Raw genomic sequence first — 24896 nt, 5'->3', positions numbered from 1 at the left:
GTACTCGGGAAGACTCGCTAACGGCAGGTAAGCACGGGAAGACTCGTGAAGATTTTTCAACATGATGAAAAATGTCCACGAGAGCCCCGAGTACCGACGAGTGGCCATTACCGTAAATCTCCGAGTTCGAATCAGAGCAAACTCGGGAGAACTCTTGGAATGAACTCGTACCGTGGGACAGGGCCAAAACTGTCTAAATTGTGCTCAAAGCTTTGGATTTTTGCACATTATAAACATGTTAAATCAACAGACCACCGATTCCATTGTCCCTGGTATTACCACGAGGGCCTCTCCCACTTGGGCGTCATTTGCGCATAAGTTACGTGTCATCGTTTACACGTCACGACATGCACATGGTGCGTGGCGACCTAGGCAGTGACGCGCGGCGCCCAAGGATTTTGTGATGTACAAAATCTTCGCGCGCCGTCTGCGTGACGCGCAAATGACGCCCAAGTGGGACAAGCCCTTAAACAATACAAATGGAGAGAAGGCTACATTTTCTGGAAATACTTAATGCGTAAGGGAATGCATGACAATATAATCCTGCAATATCATTAAACATCCTTTTCTCAATTACATTTATTCCAGAGATGAAACGTTATGAATTTCTGTGTACAGAAAGCATCAATTTAAAACAGGCACAAGATCAGTAAAGTGTTTAAGTTTACTGTGATAATTTAAAGCGTTACACTTTATTGATAGATCCAATTCTGCGTACGAATCACAAAATCTGCTCGACCTAAATGATTGCTTATTCTCCCAACACAAATTGGTTTAATTTTCATGTAGACTTCCTTATTCCCATCCACATGCATTCCCTCTACTGTCATTTATGGAAGAGCTTGGGATAGGTCATGTTCGGGAACAGAAATGAAAAAGTAATACATTCGTTTTGAGGGCAGAGCATCCAGTTCCAGTACGACAGAATCATTCTCTGGCACCCCTCCTGTAGTATGTAGTCCTCCAATGCACTTAATTTAATCCAACATATTAAATCCCAAAATCAAGCAAATGGTTTCCATAATACTATGTTTCCTGATACTGAAGACCTTTAACAACAAAATATAAATATTAAAGTTGATTTTGACATTCATGAAGAAATGTTGCATAAAGTAACCTTTCCTCAAACGATTCATCATTAAAAATCCAAGGCCATCTGCTCACGTACAGCATATCTTTCTTCAACAAAGCTTTGTTAGATCATGGGAGAGGTAGTGTAAGCCAAATCCAACAGCAAAACATGTCAGACTCAAAATAAACCCAATCAAGACACACAACAAACATTGAGATTTAAGAGTATAAAATTCTAAAAAAATAAATAGCTTAAATGTCATTCCTGTAACCTTTTGATAAAGGTGCCTTTGTTGGTATAAGAATACCTTATAAAAAACCTTCAGGGAAATAACACAATATGTGCCCCAGTTGATAGGATAAATGTGCTCTTCAAAATGGCTTTAAAATATTAGTTTCTCCCACGGTTCTGATGAGGACAGAAAACTGTCAGTAGGTGTGCAGAAACAAAATAATTAGTCTCTTTGAAAACCTAGTTGATTGAATTGATATTCTGTCTTGCAGAAGTACCTGAATTTCAAATACACTCTTATACCATAAAAAAACAAATATGGCCGCATTTCTGGTTTGCAAGTCAGAAGTAGTCAACACTGGCCGGCAGTTCAGCTTCCAAGAACCATATTGCTGATTTCCTAGATGTTCCTTGTAGTCGAATATTGTTCTATTTACACAACGATATGGAAAGGTTAAATTATCGTTTGTTCAGATGGTGACTTTGTCCATCAATACTGGTGCAGATGAAACAGTTTGACATAATTAGGAAGACAAGCGCCCAATACTTGAACTGGTCTTGTGACGAATTAAGATCCTACAAGTATCTCCATGATGTGATCCAGATCACTTAAGTCTACTCGGCAGATCTGAATGGTGTTCACGGATGTTGAATTACAGAACTGAAAGGGTTTTGAAACATCATCTGCAGCAGCTGGCGGTGATCTATTGGACATTGATGGAAGTAAACACAAGTCTGAGTCGTACATGGACGTGTCAATGTCTTCAAAGATGTCATCGAAAGCAAGGTCTGTTAGGTAACTTGTTGAGTTACTGATTTCAAAAGAGCCGAACACTGTTTCCACGGGACGTGTTTCTTGGGGCCGGTCTTCAAAAGGTGAGGGTACATTTCCATCGCATTCACCTGCAGGTGTTGGGCAAGGGGATGGGCTGATGTCCTCCATGAAATCCAAATCTTTGAGGATTGATGAAATGGCAGACGACATATCATTATCCGAAACCAACACCAGCGCATTCTCAATCTGGTTTTCTGAAGAATCAGAAGAGCCATTCGCATCCGGAGAGGCATTTAGTGGAGGTGATCCAGTTATTTCAATACTGCCCTGACATAGTATGTGTGTGTCTGGAATTGGATTTGGTCCATTGCCACTGCCCTCCTGCCTCATCTCCTCCTGAATTTGTCGTACAGTATTCGCGATGAGAACAGAACGATGCAGGTTGGGTTCCACCAGCATTCTGCAGCTCTGCAACTTGACGAGGCACATGTTGAGTACTAACTGTCTCTGCAAAGTGTAGGGCAGCCCTGGGTTCGAATCAAAGGCACCAGGGACACCGGCCATATTTCCCTCGTAATCACTCAGCTTGCGTTTCAGTCCTTTGGCCAACATGAATCTGGGAGCAAAGAGAAACAAGGAAAACATTGAATCATCAACCATGAAAATTGAGTTCACAAAACCTAATAAATCATTTTATATTTTGTTATTTCACAGTTCTGCAAGTAAAACAATGTCAACGTACAAGATACATTTATTTGTCACATGTACCAATTGGTACAGTGAAATGTGTGTTGCCATACAGCCATACAAATAAATAATAAAGAGCACAGAACACGATCGTTTTTTTGACACAGACATCCCCACACAGATTCCCACTGTGAGGGAAGGCTCCAAAATTCAGTCATCCTCCTCTGTTGTCCTCCCGTGGTCGGGGGGCTTCCGAACCCCCCGCTGTCGCCGCTACGGGCGGCCCGATCGATGGGGAGATGGAAGTCCGACGTCGGGACTGGAGGACCTCCTCAGTGGCTTGGACATCCGGGTCGGGCACTTCCTACCGGAGTCCGCGGCTCCCGAAGTCCGCAGGCCGCGCTGGGCTGAGATGCAACGCTGGCGGCCCTCGGCAAAGAGCCCCAGGACTCCGCGATGTTGAAGTCAGCGCCGCCCGCGCTGGAAGCTCTACGAACCACAGCTCCCCGATGTTGAAGCAGCGGCCCAACGCTCCGGACGTTGAACCCATCTGATGTTTAAAAACAAATGAGGCAATTTTAACCTAAAGCACCTTTGGAAACTAGAGTTCCACCTCATGTTGTGGCATCTAGCAGACTAAGAGATGCTGTCTGACCCATTGAATTACTCCAGCATTTTGTGTCTATCTTTGGTTTAAACCAGCATCTGCAGTTCCTCCCTACTCATAAGAAAAATACCCCTTGGTTAAACATGAGATTCAATTCAACCACAAACTAAGTTTCGCAGAAATGTCTGGATTGAACACCAGATTCTTTCCAAAACAAATTTATCTTGATAAGTTTCCTTTAACCACATTATGAGAATTGCCTAAAATCTGTAAAATCCCCCAAAAAGCTGTGTATTTCTTACCATAAACAGAGAGAAGGAAGAAAATAAAGCTAACTAGACTAAGTGGGACCCGTTGGGTCCCATGTTCACACGGGAGGGCTGGTCCCCCGACACAATATTCCACCTCTCCACCAATTCCAATATTGGTGGCCAGTGTGGGGGCTTTCTGGAGTGCTGGTATGGGTTCTTGGGGTGGCAGCTCAGTCCCTCAAGCCTGATCTGCTGGCAACTCACTCACGGCTGGCGGGCTGGCAGTTGACTCATGACTATTCCTTTCAAGCAGGGTGCAAGGCTACCAAATTCAAATCCATGTTCCTACCATTTCAAGCAGGGTGCAAGGCCACCGAATTTAAGTGCAGTTTCCAACCACTTCAAGCAGGGTGCAAGGCCACCAAATTCAAGTGCAGTTTCATACCACTTCAAGCTGGATCCAAGGCCACCAAATTCAAGTGCAGTTTCATACCACTTTCAGCAGGGTGCAAGGCCACCAAATTCAGTGCAGTTTCATACCATTTCATGCAGGGTGAAACCACCATAAAACCACACCAAACACCAAACCCACAGTTCAGTAGACATTCAGTGTGTTCAGTTGATTCACAACTCAGACAGTCATGACCTCTCCCTCCCCCATCATGCAGAGACTGAGCCACACCCACACTTCCGGGTTTTATAACCCCTCCCCTTCCCACCAGAAAAGGTGTGGCTTTCAGGGCGTGATTGACAGGGGAGAGATTCTCAACATTTTTTAAACACTAATAACACTTTTATTTTTCATTGATGGGAAGAATTCTCTGCACCTGCTCAGCAGAGGGGGGACTGAGTAAGATGGTCAAAAATCACCGCCGTAAGTGGTAGCGTTTTATCTAAAATCAATATACAGTGCAAACAGGAAGTAAGTGCATTTGCAGTAGTGCCTTTTAACTTCAAGACAAAGCACCCAAGCCGCCATTTGCACTAAGTAGTGCCTTTCAACTGCATGCCACCATTTGCAGTAAGTAGTGCCTTTCAACTTCAAGCCAAAGCACCCAAGCCACCATGTGCAGTAAGTAGTGCCTTTCAACTTCAAGCAAAACACCCAAGCCACCATTCACAGTAAGTAGTGCCTTTCAACTTCAAGCCAAAGCACCAAAGCCACCATTAGCAGTAAGTAGTGCCTTTCAACCTCAAGCCAAAACACCCAAGCCACCATTTGCAGTAAATAGTGCCTTTCAACCTCAAGCCAAAACACCCAAGCCACCATTTGCAGTAAATAGTGCAACTTCAAGCCAAAGCACCCAAACCACCATTTGCAGAAAGTAGTGCCTTTCAACCTCAAGCCAAAGCACCCAAGCTACCCTTTGCAGTTAGTGCCTTTCAACTTCAAGCCAAAGCACCCAAGCTACCCTTTGCAGTAAGTAGTGCCTTTCAACTTCAAGCCAAAGCACCCAAACCACCATTTGCAGTAAGTAGTGCCTTTCAACTTCAAGCCAAAGCACCCAAGCCGCCATTTGCAGTAAGTAGTGCCTTTCAATTTCAAGCAAAGCACCCAAGCCACCATTTGCAGTAAGTAGTGCCTTTCAACTTCAAGCCAAAGCCCCCAAGCCACCATTTGCAGTAAGTAGTGCCTTTCAACTTTAAACCAAAGCTCCCAAGCCACCATTTGCAATAAGTAGTGCCTTTCAACCTCAAGCCAAAGCACCCAAACCACCATTTGCAGTAAGTAGTGCCTTTCAACCTCAAGCCAAAGCACCCAAGCCACCATTTGCAGTAAGTAGTGCCTTTCAACTTCAAGCCAAAGCACCCAAGCCACCATTTGCAGTAAGTAGTGCCTTTCAACTTCAAGCCACCATTTGCAGTAAGTAGTGCCTTTCAACTTCAAGCCAAAGCTCCCAAGCCACCATTTGCAGTAAGTAGTGCCTTTCAACTTCAAGCCAAAGCACCCAAGCCACCATTTGCAGAAAGTAGTGCCTTTCAACTTCAAGCCAAAGCACCCAAGCCACCATGTGCAGTAAGTAGTGCCTTTAAACTTCAAGCAAAACACCCAAGCCACCATTTGCAGTAAGTAGTGCCTTTCAACTTCAAGCCAGAGCACCCAAGCCACCATTTGCAGTAAGTAGTGCCTTTCAACTTCAAGCCAAAGCACCCAAGCCACCATTTGCAGTAAGTAGTGCCTTTTTTACTTCAAGCCAAAGCACCCAAACAACCATTTGCAGGCAGTGCCTTTTTACTTCAAACAAACCATATTTTCATTTACAAACCAAATTAAGGGTACTCACAGTTGTGTAGACATTTGTTCAGTGTTATTCAGAGCTCAGAGAGACCTGATCCTTGGCTTCATCTATCTTGCAGAGACTGATTGAGGCACACCACTTCCTGGTTTTATAGTCCACCCCCTCCCTCCAGCAGGTGCAGCAGAGAGAATGGTGATTTTTTTAAACTTCAAGCCAAAGCTCCAAGCCACCATTTGCAGTATGTAGTGCATTTCAACTTCAAGCCAAATCACCCAAGCCACCATTTGCAGTAAGTAGTGCCTTTCAACTTCATGCCACCATTTGCAGTAAGTAGTGCCTTTCAACTTCAAGCCAAAGCATCCAAGCCACCATTTGCAGTAAGTAGTGCCTTTCAACTTCAAGCCAAAGCACCCAAGCCACCATTTGCAGTAAGTAGTGACTTTCAACTTCAAGCCAAAGCACCCAAGCCACCATTTGCAGTAAGTAGTGCCTTTCAACTTCAAGCCAAAGCACCCAAGCCACCATTTGCAGTAAGTAGTGCCTTTCAACTTCAAACCAAAGAACCCAAGCCACCATTTGCAGTAAGTAGTGCCTTTCAACCTCATGCCACCATTTGCAGTTAGTGCCTTTCAACTTCAAGCCAAAGCACCCAAGCCACCATTTGCAGTAAGAAGTGCCTTTCAACTTCAAGCCAAAGCACCCAAGCCACCATTTGCAGTAAGTAGTGCCTTTCAACCTCAAGCCAAAGCACCCAAGCCACCATTTGCAGTAAGTAGTGCCTTTCAAATTCAAGCCAAAGCACCCAAGCCACCATGTGCAGTAAGTAGTGCCTTTCAACTTCTAGCAAAACACCCAAGCCACCATTTGCAGTATGTAGTGCCTTTCAACTTCAAGCCAAAGCACCCAAACAACCATTTGCAGGCAGTGCCTTTTTACTTCAAACAAACAATATTTTCATTTTCAAGCCACATTAAGGGTACTCACAGTTGTGTAGACATTTGTTCAGTGTTATTCAGAGCTCAGCGAGACGTGACCCTTGGCTTCATCCATCTTGCAGAGACTGAGTGAGGCACACCACTTCCTGGTTTTATAGTCCCTCCCCCTTCCTCCAGCAGGGGCAGCAGAGAGAATGGTGAATTTTTTTTAAACATTAATATCTGTCTGATTTGTCATCAATGGCAAAAATCCTCCGCACCCGTAAGGCGGATGGGGGCTCTGAGCGAGTTAGCCAAAAATGACGGCCATAGGTGGCAGCGTTCTGTCGGAAATCGCAGCACAGTGGGCGAAAACTGGTCAAGATCAGAGATTTAATAATATAATAAAGATAAAGTGTAGATTTATAGACAATAGACAATAGGTGCAGGAGGAGGCCATTCGGCCCTTCGAGCCAGCACTGGCATTCAATGTGATCATGGCTGATCATCCCCAATCAGTACCCCGTTCCTGACTTCTCCACATATCCCCTGACTCCGCTATTTTTAAGAGCCCTATCTAGCTCTCTCTTGAAAGCATCCAGAGAACCTGCCTCCACCGCCCTCTGAGGCAGAGAATTCCACAGACTCACCACTCTCTGTGAGAAAAAGTGTTTCCTCGTCTCCGTTCTAAATGGCTTACTCCTTATTCTTAAACTGTGGCCCCTGGTTCTGGACTCCCCCAACATCGGGAACATGTTTCCTGCCTCTAGCGTGTCCAAGCCCTTAACAATCTTATATGTTTCAATGAGATTCCCTCTCATCCTTCTAAGCTCCAGAGTGTACAAGCCCAGCTGCTCCATTCTCTCAGCATATGACAGTCCCGCCATCCCGGGAATTAACCTTGTAAACCTACGCTGCACTCCCTCAATAGCAAGAATGTCCTTCCTCAAATTAGGGGACCAAAACTGCACACAATACTCCAGGTGTGGCCTCACTAGGGCTCTGTACAACTGCAGAAGGACCTCTTTGCTCCTATATTCGATTCCTCTTGTTATAAAGGCCAACATGCCATTCGCTTTCTTCACTGCCTGCTGTACCTGCATGCGTACTTTCATAGACTGATCTACTGATCGAAGATAGTTATTAAAAATTACAGCAAGATCTTGTTCAGTTATATAGCTGCAAATGAATGAAGAACACTAATGTGCCAAAAGCCTTTTTGACAACTATCTACCTGTGGTGCTACTTTCAATGAATTATGTACCTGCACTCCTAGATAAGAAAGGTTTAAAGGGATATGAACCAAACACAGGCATGTTGGATTAGTGTATATGGGGCATCTTGGTCAACATGGGCAAATTGGGCTGAAGGGCCTCTTTCTGTATGTAGGACTCTTATGTAAGTGAAGGTAGACACAAATTTCTGGAGTAACTCAGTGGGACAGGCAGCATCTCTGAAGAAAAGGAATAGGTGTTCCTTTCCTTATATTCCTTTCCTCCAGAGAGGCTATCTGGCCCGTTGAGTTACTCCAGTTTTTGTGTCTATCCTAGTGTGTAGGGAGTGGATAAAATAGTGGAATAAAGTAGAACTAATGTGATCAATGGTCGGTGTGGACTCACTGGGTCAAAGAGGTGAATCAATCAGGATGCGTCTCTGACCTGCTGAGTTCCTCCAGCACTTTGTGCTTTGCTCAAGATTCCAACAGTTGCAATCTCTTGTGTCAACAAGGATTACTTTTACAGGTCTGGGCGCCAACAATGAAGATACTTTAATCTCATATAATGCGTGTTTTTTAATTAAATGTTTGAGTAGTCTATTGGCATCTTCATCAACTGCAGCCGATCACATAGTTCTAGTGTCAAGCCATTTCTATGATACAATCTTACCCCAGTCAGGAGCACCTCTAGGTGTTTGCTAAAGATATAATAATAATAATAATAATAATAATAATAATAATAATAATAATAATAATAATAATAATAATAATAATAATAATAATAATAATAATAATAATAATAATAATAATAATAATAATAATAATAATAATAATAATAATAATAATAATAATAATAATAATAATAATAATAATAATAATAATAATACAATAATACTTTATTATCCAAGTATGTTTTGCAACATATGAGGAATTTTATTTGCCAAGTCAGTCATACAAATAAAAAGCACCAGGACATGCAAAACACATTTTAACATAAACTTCCACAATAGTGACTCCTCCACATTCCTCGCTGTGATGGAAGGTGTAAATCTCTTAATAATAATAATAATGGATGGGATTTATATAGCGCCTTTCTAATACTCAAGGCGCTTTACATCGCATTATTCATTCACTCCTCAGTCACACTCGGTGGTGGTAAGCTACTTCTGTAGCCACAGCTGCCCTGGGGCAGACTGACGGAAGCGTGGCTGCCAATCTGCGCCTACGGCCCCTCCGACCACCACCAATCACTCACACACATTCACACACATTCACACACAGGCAAAGGTGGGTGAAGTGTCTTGCCCAAGGACACAACGACAGTATGCACTCCAAGCGGGATTTCCCCTCTCTTCCCCTCTATGCTCTCCCACGGTCGGGAGCCTCGAGCCCACCATTGACGGGACGATCTTGACTCCTGTAGCCAGCGACGTTTGGGCCCTCCGTGTCGGGGCGGTCAGCTCCTGCATCGGGGAACGTCAGCTCCCCCGCGCCGGGCGATCGGAGCCCGGGTCGGGGTTTGTTGAACCTCTGTGTCATTGGAGCTCCCGACTCGGCCTCTCCCGAGACTGCGAGCTCTCAATGTAAAGTCCGCAGGCTGTGGTTGGAGCGTCGATCCCAGGCAAGGGATCGGCTCCGATGGTAAGTCCACATCCCCGCGGTGGGGCTCAAAGTCAGTCCGAGGAGGCCTCCAGCTCCACGATGGTAGGCCGCAGAGCGACCGGAGATACAATCCGGAAAACAATCGCATATCCAGCAAGGTAAGAAACTCAAAAAAAAGTTTCCCTCTACCCCTCCCCCCGCACATAAAACAAACCGGAGAACATTTACACAAACTTTTTAAACCCACTCAAAATAACAAAATAGAAGAAAAAACAGACTGACCGTTGGCGGGGCTGTAACTCGTACAGCGCCCCCTGGCGAATTACAATCTTTCATGACTGACTCACATAGAAACTATTTCCACTCTTGGAGAGTTAAAACTCAGCCTCTCCAACCTGTTAAGCTGCATGATCTATCAGTGGGCACAACACCCAATCTGTTATGTTTTAAGTCTGTATAGGGTTGTTTCTAAGTTTCCCTAACGTCCATAGTCCCAGCTATTCCGGAAGGGGCAAGGGACGCAGAACGTTTGAGACCTTCAGTGATAATCTACCAAACCCAACTTCACGGATGTTCGGGTCTGGTGTAATTTCTGTTTTAGTACAACAGACATGCACAGAAACAGTTTGACATGAAAAAGAGAATTCATAGAAATGATCTTTTTTTGTATGTGGACCAAACAGCATTAGACCTGGGGCGGAAGATTGCAACCTTCACGTGGGCCGCCCTGTTTCGACGAATGCAATCAACTCGACGTGCACAAACGGAAGATCAAATAGAACAAGTTGTCCAACAACTTTAGGCTGTGCACGCCATACGCAAGAAGAAGCATTAGACCTGCCGGACAAATGATAAAACCATAGAAATGTACAGAAACAGGTGCTTCTGATCACCTCATCCATTGCAACTGTGATATCCATGCACCCTAATCTCATTCACCCGCTTTAGGCCATATCTCTCTATGTCATTCCTGACAGAGCTCCCATCCAAACACATTTTACTTTGAAAGACCTCACACCCTTGTAAGGGTGCGACCCGGAAAACAATCGCATCTCCGGCAAGGTAAGAAACTAAAAAAAAAAAGTTTCTCTCTCCCCCCTCATAAAACAAACTGGAGAACATTTACACACACTTTTTAAACGCACTAACATTAACAAAAAAAGAAGAAAAGACAGACAGACCGTTGGCGGGGCTGCAACTCGTACAGCGCCCCCTGGTGGTATAGACTGACGAGTTAGCCTTCCGGCAGACGTTACAAGGCCTTCTACGCCAGCACCTCCAGACTCAGGAACAGCTTCATCCCCAGAGCTATAGCGGCTCTGAACCGGCCCTGCTGAGTGCCCCCCCCCCCACCCCCATGAACTGTCTCCCTCGGATGGTCACGTCGCACATCGACCCGGCACAGACATCTTTGCACTTTAGACTGATTTACTGGGTTTTTTAATCCTATTTCTCTGGGTGTCTAAATGTTTAGTTGATTAAGTAGTTACATCGGATGGAAGCTGCATACCAAATCTCGTTGCACCTATGTGCAATAACAATAAAATATATTATTATTATTATTATTATTATTATTATTATTATTATTATTATTATTATTATTATTATTATTATTATTATTATTATTATAAACACTGTATCTGCCTCCACCAGCTCCCCTGACTGCTCATCTAGATCCACTGTGTAGAAAAACATACCCCTCTGACCTCTCGTTAAATTTCCCCACCCTCATCTTACACATGTGCCCTCTAGTTATCTCTGAAAAATGAATCTGACTAATCTACCCTATCTACCTCAAATGTATCTAACTCCAAGCTCACCCTTCAGCCTCCTCCGTGCCAGTAAGAATAAATCATGTATTGTCTTTCTGCTGACTGGATAGCACGCAACAAAAGCTTCTCACAGTACCTCGGTACACGTGACAATAAACTAACCTGAAAATAAACCCAACCTGTCCAATTTCTCCTTACAACTATAGCCCCCTCCATTCCGGGCAACATCCTGGTGAATCTCTTCTGCACTCTCTCAATTCCTACCACATCCTTCTTGTTGTGTGGTGACAGATTTGCACACAATACTCCAAGCGCAGTCCGATCAATCTTTTGTCCAGCTACAACATGGCATCCAAACTCACTTGCCGTGCCACAGCCCACGAAGGCAAGCACATCAAATATCTTAGCGTGATATCTACATCCGCATATCTGGAGAACATAAATAGGTGACGTTTCGGGTTGAGACCCTTCTTCAGACTGAGAATCAGGAGACTCGCTGTACACAATATTATAATATTGATTTCTCTAACTTCAAGTAACCCTGGCATTCCCTCTCTCTCCATCCCTCTCCAACCCAGGTTGTACCAGCTTCAAAGTTGTCTTGTTGAGTCTCATTGTCTATAACTCGTTTTCACCTGTTTCCTTTATCACTGTTACTTTTTTGCATATCTTTAATTCATTTGTTCTACATCTCTCTATATCACTGTCTATATCTCTTATTTCCCTTTCCCTTGACTCTCAGTCTAAAGAAGGGTTTTTGACCTGAAACATCACCCATTCATTTTCTCCAGAGATGCTGCCTGTCCCGCTGAGTTACTCCAGCTTTTTGTGTATCTTTGGTTTAAACCAGTATCTGCATTTGCTTCCAACACATCTTCACATAACATATCCAGCTATGTTGCCACAAGCTATGGCCTTGCACTCAAGGGCCTCTCCATGCATCAATGTTCCTCTGGTTCCTGCCATGTATACCATGTCCTAACAGAATTTGAGATCTGCATTCCCTCACACTTGTCTACATTAATTTAATCTGAATTTAAATTCTGGATTAAAGCTGCCAACACTCCGCCCATCTTTCTAATGTTTTAGATCCCGCTTTACCCTGTGACAACCAACCTTCCGCACTTTCTAAACTTCAATGAAGTTTTCATGTTACAGTATCTGCAAATTTACGAATCTCACCCCTGATATTGTTATCCAAGTGATTTAGTACAAGCATACGTCCACGCACTGACCCCAAATGGACGCTACAAGCAAATTCTTCACGTGAGTGTATCAATACGTTGCACTGGTGAATCTGGGCTCATGTACGAAGCTAGTCCTTATCTTTCACCCATCAGCCGCTGCGTACAGCACATAATCATCTGACATTTTCACCACATCCAACGGGATCCCACCACTAGTCACATTTTCCCATCTCCACCCCTTTCCGCCTTCCACAGAGACCGTTCCCTCCGCATCTCCCTGGTTAACTCATCCCTTCCCACCCAAACCACCCCCTCCCCAGGTACCTTCCCTTGCAACCGCTGGAGATGTAGCACTCTGTCCAGGGACCACGACAGTCCTTTCAGGTTAGGCAGGTCCTTTTCAGGTTCCCCATGAATCTGCCCATGACCGTACTGCGTCTTTTTCGTTGGGTGATCTATCTTGCTTGCTATAGGACCTTTGCTTCAGACTGATGTCGGGGGGGGGGGGGGGGGGGGGGGGGGGGGGGATGGGGGGGAAGAAAGGAAGAGGCGGAGACAGTAGACTTGTGGGAGAGCTGGGAAGGGGAGGGGAAGGAGGGAGAAAGCAAGGACTACCTGAAATAAGAGCAGTCAATGTTCATACCGCTGGGATGTAGACTACCCATGCGAAATATGAGGTGTTGTTCCTCCATTTTGCGCTGGGCCTCACTCTGGCAATGGAGGAGGCCCAGGACAGAAAGATCAGATATGGATTTGGATGTTCTCCGAATCCAAAATCATTCCCGAGTCAATGCATTTATGTGGTATCACAGAGTAATTATCTTAGCATTAAAAATACTCCTCTATCTATTGAGTAGAAACTTACTAAAGTTTTACTTACACATGTTATAATTAATAAACCCATTACTAATGAATAGCCCATTTAGCAACACATTTGAAAGTATAATCCTGAACTATTTACTGAATGTGTGGAGTTTACATGGGTTTATTAATTACATGGAGAAAGATTTAAACTGACGTCTATGAGCTGCCTTGCGCTCATATCATTTTATAAAAGGCTTGCAGCCCACAAACACGTGTGGTTAGCTCAGCTCACCATGGCGATTAATTAGCTCCGGGGACAAGGCCAGTTCTGCGAACTGCTGGTTCCCAGCACAATGTTGTTTTGTAAAATCAATTTGCACTGGATGCAATGTGCATTTTAAATTATTCAAATCCAAAACAGTAGTTTGGCTGCTTTGTGTGAGGAAAATGAGCAGGAACGTTCAGAGGAAGCCCGAGACTAATGTCACCTTCTTTAAAATAGCGGAATTACGGCATTAATTCATTTTAAACATAAACTTCCAAGTTAAACTATGACATAAAGGAATAACTGAGAAAAATATGAAGAAAACCTGGAATTATAAGGATTATTCTCCCACCTCTCCAGTTATCTGCATCCTTTCCCCCATCTTGCAAACTGTAACCTCAACAAACACTTAAATCAAGTCAAGTCAAGTCAAGTCACTTTTATTTCTATAGCACATTTAAAAAACAACTCTCGTTGACCAAAGTGCTTTACATTGGTGGAGGTACTAACATTATACAACAGTGGTTCATAGATTAAGTACATAAATAAATACATACATATAGCCCTCCCTCAGAGGACGTCAAGAAAGGCTTGAGAGTAAAGATGGGTTTTTAGTCTCGAATTAAAGGAGTCGATGGAGGGGGCAGTTGTGATGGGAAGGGGGGATGCTGTTCCACAGTCTAGGAGCTGCAACCGCAAAGGCACGGTCGCCCCTGAGCTTATGCCTAGACCGCGGGATGGTCAGTAACCCCAAGTCGGCCGATCTGTGGGACCTGGAGGTGTTGTGGTGGGTAAGCAGACTTTTGATGTAGGTGGGGGCAAGCCCGTTAAGGGCTTTGTAAACATAAGGAAGGATCTTGAAACTATGAAAGATTCACAACATTTGAGCATTTCTTCTGCAACAGAATCCTGTTCCTGTATGTAATTCATATAGTTTCTGGCTAACGTGCAGATTTAAAACAGGAACAGGACAAGCAACTGGAAGATGGATGGCATGTTGATGTTTGGTCCACGGGATGATGTCAGTTTACAAGTATTGCAGTTTACATTTCTATTAAATGAACCTAATAGTGAAAGATAATTAAGCTATGAGACTTATGGAACTCCCAAAGTCTCATGTTGTCAAAACAGCCTGGTTGAATAAACTTAATAAGCGGAAATCTGCCACGTCCTCCATTCCAGTCCACTTGCGAATTAAGATCAAATTCCTTTCAAAATGGGCAGTAGACAAGAAATGCTGGAGAAACTCAGTGGGTGGGGCAGCATCTATGGAGAAAATGAGTAGGCGACTTTTCGGGTCGAGACACTTCTTCAGACTGATGTCGGGGGGAGGGGGGGGGTTGAATGAAAGGAAGAGGCGGAGACAGTAGGCTTGGGGGAGAGCTGGGAAGGGGAAGGGGATGGAGGGAGAAAGCAAGGACTACCTGAAATTAGAGAAGTCAATGTTCATACCGCTGGGGTGTAAACTTCCCAAGCGAAATCTTGAGGTGCTGCTCCTCCAATTTGCGCTGGGCCTCACTCTGGCCATGGAGGAGGCCCAGGACAGAAAGGTTGGATTCGGAATGGGAGGGGGAGTTGAAGTGCTGAGCCACCAGGAGATCAGGTTGGTTAGTAAGGACTGAGCGGAGGTGTTGGGCGAAACGATCGCCAAGCCAACGCTTGGTCTCACCGATGTAGAGAAGTTGACACTTGGAACAGCGGATGCAATAGATGAGGTTGGAGGAGGTGCAGGTGAACCTCTGTCGCACCTGGAAAGACTGTTTGGGTCCTTGGATGGAGTCGAGGGGGGGGGAGGTAAAGCAACAAGTTTTCAAAATGGGCGATAAGTTGTGTCAAAGTACTATGATACAAACGTATAAGAATGCCGTGTCGCAAAGACACAACCCTGCAAAATCTGCATAACTAGGACATTTTCCCAAATTTGGGAAAGCGATCCTTGAAATTGAGTAATATCAAGACATTCATATTTGGGGAATCAGAAATTTCCTGTAATGTCCCAGGCTGCCCCATACATCCTAAACACATACTAATCTCCACAGTAGACAAAAATGCTGGAGAAACTCAGCGGGTGAGGCAGCATCTACGGGGCGAAGGAAATAGGCAACGTTTCGGGTCGAGACCTTTCTTCAGACTTCCACTGTGTAGGAAGGAACTGCAGATGCTGGTTTAAACCAAAGATAGTCACAGAATGCTGGAGTAACTCAGCAGGACAGGCAGCATCTCTGGAGAGAAGGAATGGGTGACGTTTCGGGTCGTGACCCTTCTTCAGCATGCCAGAGGTAGGGTAGTCTGCCAGAGGCAGCTGTAACCGTGCTAAATTTGGTAAAATATGCACAAGTACCAAGTACAAGTACATAACATGCCATGAAGCACGGGAGTTTGGCAGTGTTGGGCCTGTACTTGCTGGACTATAGAAGGATGAATGGGGGACCTCAGTGAATCAACAAATAGTGAAAGGCCTGGATAGAGTGGATGTGGAGAGGATGTTTCCACTAGTGGGAGAGTCTAGGACCAGAGGTCATAGCCTCAGAATTAAAGGATATTCCTTTAGGAAGGAGATAAGGAGGAATTTCTTTAGTCAGAGGGTGGTGAATCTGTGGAATTCATTGCCACAGTAGGCTGTGGAGGCCAAGTCAATGGATATATTTAAGGCAGAGATAGATAGTTTCTTGATTGCTGTGGGTGTCTGGGGTTATGGGAAGAAGGCAGGAGAATGGGGTTAAGAGGGAGAGTGAGATCAGCCGTGATTGAATGGCGGAGTAAACTTGATGGGCCGAATGGTCTAATTCTGCTCCTATCACTTATGAACAGATGCAATCTAGCCACTTGCCAATCTTTCAATCTACTCTTATATTCCCCGAGTAATGCAAGATCATTGGTACCAAGCAGCGTTTACTTGGCAGTAACCGGTTCACCAATGGTCAAGTTGGTTTGAACCAAAGATCTTAGAGCAGAGCAAGATGGTCCACTCCTGCAAAATCCAATGGACTGACGTGTAGAACGCAACGGAGCATAACTCCCGCCATTTCAGTAACCCCGACCCGACTTCAGTTACGCCACTCGCAGTGTAATCAGCGTTTGCGGGGGAACAGTTTGTGTGTTTTTAAATGTTTTAAATGTTTTTTTATGTTTTCTTTTTAAATGGCTCATGTCCTGTGTTTGAATTGATTTTTGTATTAAACTTGCACTCTGTAATTCATCTAATCCCATTGTTCACAACTGGTTGTATGCACTCATAAAGGCATGTGTGTGTGTGTCTGTGTGTGTGTCTATGTGTGTGTGTGTGTGTGTGTGTGTGTGTGTGTGTGTGTGTGTGTGTGTGTGTGTGTGTGTGTGTGTGTGTGTGTGTGTGTGAGTGTGTGTCTGTGTGTGTGTATACACACATACACACAGACACACACATATATATACACATATATATTTGTTATATACATATGTGTGTGATACACACATATATAAATGGGATATAGATGTATATAATTATCTAACACACATACATATATATTCTTCTAGTTTCTTATATATATATATATATATATATATAAACACATATATATTCATTATATATATATGATTCATATATATATATATGTGTGACATATACGTAATAAATATATAACACACATATATATTCTCTTGTTTCTTTCTTGTGATCTCTAATTATTTGTTGAGCCACCTTTTTCTTTCTTACTTTCTTTCATTCATTCAACCTACCTCTCTCACTCCCCCTCTACGAAATCCTAATAGTGTGAATAAAATATCAATGAACCCAAAGGCTGGCGGGACAGGATCAAGGGTTTGGTTTAGTCCAGGGGTTGGCAACTTTATTTGCATATCGTAACTATCGTAACTTTTAAGAAACATTTAGACAGGTACATGGATCGGACAGGTATAGGGTACAGTCATAAATTCACAACACGATGGTAGCCTGCAATTTGGTAATCGCACGCTGAGAAGCTTTGATACAAATAATGGGAATAGATAACATTGCACTCAATAAATTTGGAAACATATTGACATTGAGGTGTTGGAAGGAACTGCAGATGCTGGTTTAAACCGAAGATATACACAAAAAGTTGGAGCAACTCAGCGGGTCAGACAGCATCTCTGGAGAAAAGGAACAGGTGACGTTTCGGGTCGAGACCCTTCTTCTGACCCACTGAGTTAATCCAGCTTTTCGTGTCTATCTTTGACATTAAGGTACATCATCGTGAAGATCGAAGAACTGCCCTGAGTTATGTCTGATCCAACCTACAGAGGATTTGAGGTTTTGTTAGGGTCGCAAGGAAAATCCGTCAACCCTCTGCAAGATTAGCTCAGTCTAAAACCCCAGATAAAATATTCAGGGGGGGGGGGGGGGGGGGGGTGGTGTAATGTACAGGTAGTTTTAATTACCACAGTTTTTCTTACTATTGTAATGCCCCTGTCCCACTTAGGAAACCTGAACGGAAACCCCTGGAGACTTTGCGCCCCACCCAAGGTTTCCGTGCGGTTCCCGGAGGTTGCAGGTGGTTGCCGGAGGTTGCAGGTAGTGGAAGCAGGTAGGGAGACCGACAAAAACCTCCGGGAACCGCACGGAAACCTTGGGTGGGGCGCAAAGTCTCCAGAGGTTTCCGTTCAGGTTTCGTAAGTGGGACAGGGGCATTAGAGCACTTATACATTTAAAAAAAAAAGAATTAAAGTGTGGAACTGCTGCATTTATGAAGAACCCTACGATTATAGCAGAGCAGTACGCTCTGTTTGAAGATGACGCCGCCATGACAGAAGCCGGTTACGGGAATGGCGCTGAAGATTACCCATCAGCTACTACGACTTTTTCATGGAGTGGGGAACCATCCTGCTCCGCTCTACGATAAGCCGGTTACGGGAATGGCGCTGAAGATTACCCATCAGCTACTACGACTTTTTCATGGAGTGGGGAACCATCTTGCTCCGCTCTAAGATCTTTGGTTTCAACCAAATCTGCTCTGCTCCAGATCTTACTATGGTCTTGGTCCAAGTTGGTGGACAACTTCAAGTTCCTGGATGTGTACATCTCTGAAGACCAGCCTTGGCCCAGCACATTGATGCAACCACAGAGAAAGCTCATCAGTGCCTCTACATGGTAGATTGAGGAGATTCGGTGTGTTGACGTATAAGTCTCTACAACTTCTACAGAACATACTGACTGGTTGCATCACGGCCTGGTCCGGCAACTCAAATGCCCAGGAATGAAGGAAGCTACAGAGAGTGCTGGACACTGCCTGGTCCATCACAGGTGTGGACCTCTTCACCGCATCAGAAATCTATAGGAGGCGTTGTCTGAAAAAGGCAGGCAACATCATCAGAGACCAACTTTCTCATTTCATTTCTGCCTTCGGGAAGAAGGTCCAGGAGCCTGAAAACCCGTACCATCAGATTCAAGAACAGCTTCTTCCCAGCAACCATCAGGCTCTTGAACACATGCACAACATTCAGTTCAACTATAATCTAGGGACTGCCTTTGGTCGCACGAAGGACTTTGGTCTTTCTTGCACTAGTATATGTTATTAATTAATTGAATGATTGTTTGTTATATATGATTTGTGCATTGTGTTTACCGGCATTATGCTGCTTCAAGTAAAAACCTCATTGTCTGTTGTGGCCGCATGACAATTAAACACACTTTTGATGGAGAGATGGTGGGAAAAACGGGAACACAGCAGGACAAGTTGAATCAGTTGTCATCTTATTGAATGACAATACTAGTTCAAAGGACCAATTGGGGGGAGAGTGCCTTTCGCAGCATGTGGGGAGCAAAGATCCTGTGCTCCGCCATATGATCTTTGGTGGTGAGTCTGGCCATGGGGTAATGTTGCGGGGAGGGCAGCAGCGTTAAGAAGGAAAATTGACGACGCGTAAAATTCGTATTTCCGTACGGAATACGGGAAATTAGCGCGGGGCCCAATTGGGAGCAATCGGTCCAATTGGCTTTAGGCCGGCCCTGCTTCCATCAACACTGACCGACTCATCCACTCCCAGATCCCATGAACATTTTAGACAAAATCACACTCTAAATAAAATGCATTATTTTGTCTCCTATCATAAAAGGAACACGTCCTAAACAAAAGTGGTACATGGAGTAACTCAGCGGGTCAGGCAGCATCTCTGGAGAAAAGGAATAGGTGACGTTTCGGGTCGAGACCCTTCTTCAGACCAGAAACGTCACCCATTCCTTCTCTCCAGAGATGCTGCCTGTCCCGCTGAGTTACTCCAGCATTTTGTGTCTATCTTCGGTTTAAACCAGCATCTGCAGTTCCTTCTTGCGTAAAAGTGGCACATGGAATGGATTTGTACAATTCGAGTCAGTTCTGGAACAGAGAAGATCCATCGGCGATCACTCGAAATGAGTATGACTGGCCTCTCACGGAGGACGCCTGTGCGTGACATTGTTTAACGTGGGGAGACTGGTGCACAGACAGCCACCACACGGTCCTTGACAGATCTGGGTCATGATCCAGTGGCATGGAGTCCAGGACGACCGGAGACCCTTTTCTGCTGCAGCCTTCATCCGCCTTCCCAGCCGTTGTGACGCTCCACTAAGGTCAGCCATCGTCCTCTGCCTGTTTCACCGTTGAGGTCTTGGTTAGATTGCTCTTTGCCAGGGATCTCCCCCTCGACCTTACCGCCATGGGTGGCCCTACCAGGAGCACAGCTCCAGATGGCATATCCCCTGACTCCGCTATCTTCAAGAGCCCTATCTAGCTCTCTCTTGAAAGCATCCAGAGAACCTGCCCTTGCCGCCCACTGAGGCAGAGAATTCCACAGACTCACCACTCTCTGTGAGAAAAAGTGTTTCCTCATTGCCGTTCTAAATGGCTTACCCCTTATTCTTGAACTGTGGCCCCTGGTTCTGGACTCCCCCAACATCGGGAACATGTTTCCTGCCTCTAGCATGTCCAAACCCTTAATAATCTAATAATGAATGGATAAAGCCATTTTTAAAAATCCATTCAGCTATCTCTCCTCAAATCCCACAGGATCCAACCTTCTAGAGCAGCCTACCAAGCAGAGGATGGAGGTAGGGTAGAGAGAATATTGTTCCCAGGGTGTAAATGTCACATATTAGAGGGTATACTTTTTTAGGTGAGGAGGAGGTGGGTGGTGGGGGGGGGGGGGGGATTTAAATGTGATTTACGGGGCAAGTTTTATATTGACTGTTCAAGAAGGAACTGCAGATGCTGGAAAATCCAAGGTAGACAAAATAGTTGGAGAAACTCAGCGGGTGCAGCAGCAAGTTGATGAAGTCAGTGAGTTGCGTGTGGGTGCAGGATGTAGCACTATGCAATCGTCGATGTAGCGGAGGTAGAGGTCGGGGATGGGGTCCTGGTACGTCTCGAACAAGGATTGCTCGACGTACCCTACAAAGAGGCAGGCATAGCTGGGGCCCATGCGCGTGCCCATAGCTACGCCTTGTATTTGGAGGAAATGGGACGATTCAAACGAGAAGTTATTGAGGGTCAGAACCAACTACGCTAGGCGGAGGAGAGTATCAGTGGTTGGTTCTCCGGTAGAGGAAGAACCGGAGGGCTTTGCGAACATCCTGGTGGGGGATGGAGGTGTAGAGTGACTGGACGTCCATGGTGGAGATAAGGGGATGGTTCAAGTTCAAGTTCAAGTGTGTTTATTGTCATGTGTCCCAGATAGGACAATGAAATTCTTGCTTTGCTTAGCACACAGAACATAGTAGGCATTTACTACAAAACAGATCAGTGTGTCCATATACCATTATATAAATATATACACACATGAATAAATAAACTGATAAAGTGCAAATAACAGATAATGGGTTATTAATAATCAGAGTTTTGTCCGAGCCAGGTTTAATAGCCTGATGGCTGTGGGGAAGTAGCTATTCCTGAATAGCTACCCGGGGGCCTAGACAATGGAATGCCTGGAGACGACGGAGAGTGTCTGATGTGTCTTGAACATAGGTAGGGAGGGATATAACCAGGGGGGATAGGATGGAGTCGAGGTACGTGGAAATAAGTTCGGTGAGGCACGAACAGGCAGAGACAATGGGTCTACCGGGACAGTCAGGTTTGTGGATTTTGGGGAGAAGGTAGAATCGGGCCGTGCGGGGCTGGGGAACGATGAGGTTGGAGGCTCAGGGGGGCAAGGAGCCGGAGTTGATGAAGTCAGTGATGGTGCTAGAGATAGTGGCCTGGTGCTCATCTGTGGTCATGGTCCAGGGGTAAGTAGGAGGAGGTGTCCGAGAGTTGGCGCGTGGCCTCAGCTTTGTAGAGATCGACGCGCCAGACTACCACGGCACCTCCCCGTAGTAGAGATCCCCGCCGTCCGGGACGCGCTCTCTTCTCATTGTGCTCCCGTTGGGCACGTGGTACAGAAGCCTGAAGCCCCACACCACCAGCTTCAGCAACAGCTACTTTCCTTCAACCATCGGGTTCTTGAGCCGACCCGCACAACCCGAATCCCACCACGGCAACGGAACACACAACAGACTACCTCTGGCTCTGCCATAGCCTTCGTTTAATTATCATGCAGAATTATGTACAATTTATGCTAGGTAGACACAAGATGCTGGAGTAACTCAGCGGGGCAGGCAGCATCTCTGGAGAGAAGGAATGGGCGATGTTTCGGGTCTCGACCCATTCCTTCTCTCCAGAGATGCTGCCTATCCCGCTGAGTTACTCCAGCATTTTGTTCCTGCTGTTCTTTCCTGTACAGCTTATGCTGTTGTGTGCTTGAGTCTGTGTCTGTGATGGTTTTCATCATACATTACCCCACTAAGTGACAATAAACTTGGCTTGAGCTGCCTCCACAAGGATGAAGGTGTTTACAACACACTGCCAGGTGAGGTGGTGGAAAAAGATATGATAGCAACACTTAAGAGGGACTTGGACAGGCGGGTGACCCTGGCAGGGGGAATAGAGGGATATAGACAGCATACAAACAGATGGAATTGGTCTAAATTGACCTCATGGCCAGCACAGATATCCGAGCTATGGGACCTGTTCCTGTGCTCAAAGTTCTTTTGAGATAACAAGAGGAATCGAATATAGGAGCAAAGAAGTCCTTCTGCAGTTGTACAGAGCCCTAGTGAGACCACACCTGGAGTATTGTGTGCGGTTTTGGTCCCCTAATTTGAGGAAGGACATTCTTGCTATTGAGGGAGTGCAGCGTAGGTTTACAAGGTTAATTCCCGGGATGGCGGGACTGTCATATGCTGAGAGAATGGAGCAGCTGGGCTTGTACACTCTGGAGTTTAGAAGGATGTGAGGGAATCTTATTGAAATATATAAGATTATTAAGGATTTGGACACGCTAGAGGCAGGAAACATGTTCCCAATGTTGGGGGAGTCCAGAACCTGGGGCCACAGTTTAAGAATAAGGAGTAAGCCATTTAGAACGGAGATGAGGAAACCTTTTTTCTCACAGAGAGTTGTGAGTCTGTGGAATTCTCTGCCTCAGAGGGCGGTGGAGGCCGGTTCTCTGGATGCTTTCAAGAGAGAGCTAGATAGGGCTCTTAAAAATAGCGGAGTCAGGGGATACGGGGAGAAGGCAGGAATGGGGTACTGATTGGGGATGATCAGCCATGATCACATTGAATGGCGGTGCTGGCTCGAAGGGCCAAATGGCCTCCTCCTGCACCTATTGTCTATTGTGTATAAAACATCGCCATGTTCTCAACAAATCTCCTAATTACCACACTAAATGTGGATTGCAGGCCCATTAACCTTACATAGTAACTTTTCCCACTGATGCTGGCTGCATCCATCCAAACAATCTCCCCGATTGCACAGGGATAGACACAAAATGCTGGAGTAACTCAGCGGGTGAGGCAGTATCTATGGAGAGAAGGAATTTACGCTGTGTTTATTAGTAAGATTCCCAAATTTCATTTTTTGTGGAAACTGGCTGAAAAAAAAATGGAAGCTGAGTTGATGTTCAACATTTAATTTTTGTCTCCTGCAAGTATTGCAACTTGGACAAACCACCCGAACCAGGACACAACGATGGACTTTAAAGAACACCACTGCAGCATTTTGTGCATTAAAAAAAATAATCTAACAAAATGACCCAACTTCTAACTTCATGGGATAATTAGTGTATTTTCTGGTACACAGAATTGAGTGGAGACACTTGTTAGACGATTCATGCAACCCGTTTTAGATCATCAATGTTACTGATTATTGCTTATCCACGTTTACAACAATCATTTTGCTGAAATCAATACCAGTGTTCTCTCAAAAGCTACTGCTTCTTGCGTTTGTCAATCCTTCTCAATGTGCAGACGTGACAATTCCTGCTCAGACTACAGTGTGTGTACCATCACATCCACATAGCACACAGTAAACAAAGAGGTCTGTCTGTCAGCCTGAACCCTTTTAATGCCCAACCAGAATCTGCAGTAAATCTTGCTAACACTACTTTCCCCCGCTTCACTCTGTGTTATTGAATATAAAGTAAAATAGTTTTTTCCACCCCCACCCCCCTCACAATAATTATTTTTAAAATGTTGCACAATAACAGCTTACCTTGTTCCAAAGTCCCTGGTCTTTTGAGTCAGTAGGACAGTGCATTGTGAACATTTCCGAGGAGAATGGACGAGGCCCCCCCGAGTTGTTTTTTTTTTTTCGGATGAGTTTTTGTGTGTGAGCTGGAATTCTCACTTGCACAGAGTGGCATGCAGCTGCTGCCTTGCTTTTGGCTCAGACAGCTGACAAACAGCAACTGCACAATGACGCAGGGCCCCGAGCTGGAAGGAGGGGAAGCTCGGGGAAAGGTGGGTGGAGCTGTTTTGTGGCTTGCAGTAGTGTCCATCCCCCGGCTTGGCGAACAGTCAAAGAACTGCCCAGCAAGCGCTTGGGAGGGAGGGAGGGAGGGGGGCCCCAACTGGGCTATGCCAGAAATGCTGACTGCCTCTCCACCCTGGCCACGCTTGCATCAGTTTGAATACTGAAGCATTATTACTAGGCGACCCGACTTCTTCTCCTCCTTTACATTAACAGCGGAAAAGAACCCAAGGCAAAGCTACCAGGATCTAGCAACTTATTTTTGCAACTGCCTCCCATTAGAGACATTTCTATATCAGTAGGAAGCACACACACACACACACACACACACACACACACACACACACACACACACACACACACACACACACACAACCCTTTACATAGAGAGGGGGAGAAATTGCACAGTGCATTGAAAATTGTGCTGTTATCATGATGTATAATTTAACCCACAATGTTCTGATCAATTCAATATTCACCCCACCAAATCCATACCCC

At 45.0% G+C, this 24896-nt stretch overlaps 1 protein-coding gene across 2 annotated transcripts; it reads right to left on the bottom strand.

Moving 5' to 3' along the window:
- Nucleotides 1-561: 561 nt before the first annotated feature.
- Nucleotides 562-24349, bottom strand: LOC116976707 (SERTA domain-containing protein 2-like). 2 transcript variants are annotated; one of them, XM_033026577.1, is made up of 2 exons: nucleotides 24141-24349; nucleotides 562-2694 (listed from the first exon to the last, which is right to left on the bottom strand). In XM_033026577.1, exon 2 carries the CDS (start codon nucleotides 2688-2690, stop codon nucleotides 1872-1874), a length of 819 nt encoding a protein of 272 aa, XP_032882468.1. In that variant the 5' UTR covers nucleotides 2691-2694; nucleotides 24141-24349; the 3' UTR covers nucleotides 562-1871. The 2 variants fall into 2 exon arrangements, with proteins under 2 accessions (XP_032882468.1, XP_032882469.1); XM_033026578.1 differs by lacking the exon at nucleotides 24141-24349 and adding an exon at nucleotides 18607-18787.
- Nucleotides 24350-24896: the final 547 nt, after the last annotated feature.

This window comes from Amblyraja radiata, chromosome 9 (genome assembly GCF_010909765.2).
Source record: "Amblyraja radiata isolate CabotCenter1 chromosome 9, sAmbRad1.1.pri, whole genome shotgun sequence".
Taxonomy (NCBI): domain Eukaryota; kingdom Metazoa; phylum Chordata; class Chondrichthyes; order Rajiformes; family Rajidae; genus Amblyraja; species Amblyraja radiata.
Note: the sequence above shows the minus strand (reverse complement) of the source record. Positions and strands in the feature narration are given on the sequence as shown.

Bases quoted from the DNA above. Each gene is read 5' to 3' on its own strand.
- LOC116976707 (XM_033026577.1), bottom strand. From the start codon at position 2,690: ATGTTGGCCAAAGGACTGAAACGCAAGCTGAGTGATTACGAGGGAAAT.